The sequence below is a fragment of the Amaranthus tricolor genome, chromosome 3, assembly GCF_026212465.1.
Source record: "Amaranthus tricolor cultivar Red isolate AtriRed21 chromosome 3, ASM2621246v1, whole genome shotgun sequence".
Classification (NCBI taxonomy): domain Eukaryota; kingdom Viridiplantae; phylum Streptophyta; class Magnoliopsida; order Caryophyllales; family Amaranthaceae; genus Amaranthus; species Amaranthus tricolor.
The window spans coordinates 21,136,309-21,140,095 of record NC_080049.1 but is presented as its reverse complement, the minus strand read 5'-3'; the positions used below and the strand labels follow the sequence as shown (position 1 = coordinate 21,140,095).

The following is a 3,787-nucleotide window of genomic DNA, read 5'->3' as shown; positions in this document are numbered from 1 at the left end:
TTATATAAAGTAGAATCAATGAATTGTTAACATGGTAACATTATATTTTGTTAAAGTACCATTTGTTAACCTATATGTAGATTGCATGTCATCATAATAAAGATAAAATAGTATTATCATATTATAAACTTATAGAATAATTTTATTAATACCAATTGATTTTAATAGTGAACTTTCTTATTTGAACTGGCCAGACAAATTTTATAATTAACATATATGAATAACATATAAAAAATCGACTATATAAATCGAAATCTACAAGACTTAAGAGTCGAAAACGATAAAATTATGGTGAAGGAGGGAAAAATCACACAAGTAGTGTTAACATAACTTTAAAGCAAAGGTTACACAAAAAGGAATGGGGGGGAACAATACATATTCCACAACCTAACATTCCCAATAGTATACAAGTTCTTTTTAAAACAAAAGAAAAAAAACAGCCAACTATAAGTCTATAATAACTAATAGCCGGGCAACATCATGCAGATTCATGCCTCGAAGCTGTTGGTGATATAAGGATATATTATGTATTTAGATAACCCCAAATTTGTTGGGAGAGTATCCAAATAGGAAGGACATTAATTAAGATTAAAAATGATAATTAATTATTAAAATTAACTTGAGAACGGTAAGTTTGACCAGGATTCCAGTTCCCAGGGATGACATTATTTAATGTAAGAGTAGCACCAGTTCCAATTTCAGTTAATTGTAAAGAGAAAGGAGGTTGAAGAACAGTTCCTCCATTATACTCCCAAACAGCACCCCACGATTTTTCCATGTTTTTCCATCCACCATTTCTTTGCTTTAATTTCACGCTTTCAATTCCAGTTCCATCTGTGTATTCAATTGTTGATGCAAAGTAGTTTTGGTTTGACCCTGGATCTACTCTTACCTCCACTGTTACTCCTGGATACTTACATTTCACTCTGCACCATTTTCATTTTTCAATACTTAGCTTGCATGCCTTAATTACTCACAATTAGAGGTGTTCAATTGGGCGGGGGATGCAATGGATTAAGGTCCCGGTCACATTTTAATGGGTCATTAGCGGGTTGGGCTCAATAACGGGGCGGGTCATTAACGGGCCTTGGCTTAAAAGGCCGGGACGAATAATTATAAGAATTAATTGCGAAAAAAATTACCACTTTTTTAATATTTTAAAATAATATTATTATATACATAAGTGAGTCGACCCAACAGGCCATAAAGTATAATAAAAAAACAATTTATGAACTTTTAAAAAACTTGATCAAAGTGGATCGAACTTAAACGAGCTTTGACCCGTCCCGACCCAGTCCATTTAAATTTGACCCAGCCCGCTCCGCCCCGGCCCGTTGAACACCTCTACTCACAATTATATAGTACACACAATTATATAGTAGGAGTGATGTGATTTTTATAACGCCTAAATATTAGTAAAAACCATAAGGCATGATTTGATACAATTCAAAATGCGGTTTTTTTACATCTTTACAACGCGGAAAATATTGATTCATTTATTTTAAAAACATTTACAATGTGATCGATACGATGAGTTGCGGCCTTATTTTTAGTCTATAATCAAAATTAGAGGTGTTCAAAACAAAATATATACTTGACCTTGAAACTAAACCCAACTTGACCCAACTTCAAAATGAATTTGTACATAAAAATTAATGTGGACTCAAATTCTGATTTTGAATCAACCCAAAATACATGATTCGAAATAGACTCGATAACCTGAATGAACACCTCTACTTAAAAGTTTCGAGTCTACCAAACTCATAAATTTGTATTGTAATAGTACCGTACGTACCTCTTGTATAGAATGCCAAGTTTACCAACATCTCGTAGTTGTTCAGATTGGCCTGGTTTAGCCATGGCTCCAAATGCAGTTCCACTTAAATCAAAATGTGCTGACGGACAACCAGGACATTGATCTGTTATTGTCACTGTCACTGGTTTTCCTGAACATGCTGTACTCTCTGTACATTTTACCTGGTTCAACCAATTTCAATTTTTTAAAATTTTAGGTCATTCATTCATTGTCAAAAATATTATATATATATATATATATATATATATATATATATATATATATATATATATATATATATATATATATATATATATATATATATATATATATATATATATATATGTTAAATTGAGTTGGAATTATTATTAATGATATTAGATCATCAGGAAACACGAGGTGCATACATTTCATAAGTCAAACAGATTTCATCTCGAAACTATACAGTGATGTGAAAAGAGTTTAATAACTTATAAAGAGTATACACCATCGTCAATTTATCAATGTAGGCACAAATCATCCCAACACCCTCCTTACATGATATAATATTATAATATATTTTGTCTTACTTTATTTTTCTAAAGTACAAATTTTGTATCTTTTAATATAATAAGAGCATCATTTTAAAAGACATCGTAAAAATACCTTTAAAATATTTATTCCGCCCCTGCTTAAACGTTAGCAATTTATTTTAAAAAAACACTCAACTTTTTAACGAGATATGTAACCTCTTAGCCTGTTTGTATATATTTCAATGTTTCACCGACTTAGTTGTTTTTACTCAAATTAAAAAAATAAAATTCAAACCTGATAGCAAACACCACATCCTTCACCATAACTATAAATTGAGTTTCCAGCCGCAGATACCATGGAAGAATATGGAGCTTTTTCCACCGTATCTGTGAACCCGCATGCTCCACCTACATAGTATTTATATATAAGTTAGTTAGTGCAAATACTATTTAGTTTAGAATCCTAACCGCAAATTCCTACGCAGCTAATTAAAGGACCACTAAGAATATTCTTAAAATAATTAAATATATATGTTTTATTTGTCTACATAATCCTTAAAATATTCAAGACGACACTAAAAAATGCAAAATATAAAAAAGTATATATGTTATATCACATTTTTGCATGTATAATATGAAAACAACTATTTCAGACTATATATAAGGCATTTATATATAGCTATATTATAGAATTTCATTCGTTCTTTTCGATTTTTGTCCAAGTACAAATTTACTATACTAGATTATATAGAATTGTACAAGATATCAAATGTCAAATGTCAAATATATATAAAACAGAGTTCTAAATAAATATTAATAGCATTCACCAAGATATCAAGGTGTCTACGTACCGTTACTTCCTGCGCCATTAGGGCTTCCATACCAAGTAGCACTAGCAGGAGACCAATTAGAATTAGAGAGTCGTTGATAAATTCTAGACACATTTAGAGATTTTGGGTTAAAACCATGAGAAATACTAACAAGGAAAGCAAATATTATAGTAAAGTGGATGAGGTGACTTGGAGAAAGAGCCATAACTATGAGCTAATTAGTAATTAAGCTAATGATGTTTAGTGTTAGAAGTAGTGAAGAAAAATGATATCAAATGAATCCTATATATAGACAAAATAGAGAGGATTTGGGATCTTTGCTATGATCTTAATTTAGCCTTTAATTAAGGAGAAGCTAGCAATTTAAGTCACCATCAAACTTATTTTTATTGAACTCATTTTAATTGAATATTCTCACGTACCTTTCACTCATTTTTTTAAATAATCTCTATTTGATTACTCAAAGAAAATGCTCAACATGGAGTGACCATGTCTAGAATTCACATAGTGCTTATTTTGCTTAAATACTTTGAACCCATATTTCATCAAAATGTTTTTAATTATTTGTATTTTCATCCTAAACTTGAAATTTATTTTGAATATATAATTTGAGAGAAAGTTTTGTAAGAATATGGCTTATACTATTGTAG

General features: G+C 30.2%; 1 protein-coding gene across 1 annotated transcript; it reads right to left on the bottom strand.

Annotated features, from left to right (window-relative positions):
* Positions 1–217: 217 nt before the first annotated feature.
* Positions 218–3,394, bottom strand: LOC130809275 (putative expansin-B2). The gene is made up of 4 exons (XM_057674977.1): positions 3,159–3,394; positions 2,603–2,715; positions 1,796–1,977; positions 218–926 (listed from the first exon to the last, which is right to left on the bottom strand). Exons 1-4 carry the CDS (start codon positions 3,340–3,342, stop codon positions 602–604), a joined length of 804 nt encoding a protein of 267 aa, XP_057530960.1. The 5' UTR covers positions 3,343–3,394; the 3' UTR covers positions 218–601.
* Positions 3,395–3,787: the final 393 nt, after the last annotated feature.

Coding starts and splice junctions, on each gene's coding strand:
- LOC130809275 (XM_057674977.1), bottom strand. CDS start 3,342: ATGGCTCTTTCTCCAAGTCACCTCATCCACTTTACTATAATATTTGCT. Junction 2,716..3,158: donor TAATGGCGCAGGAAGTAACG/GTACGTAGACAC, acceptor AATACTATGTAG/GTGGAGCATGCGGGTTCACA. Junction 1,978..2,602: donor GATGTGGTGTTTGCTATCAG/GTTTGAATTTTA, acceptor TGGTTGAACCAG/GTAAAATGTACAGAGAGTAC.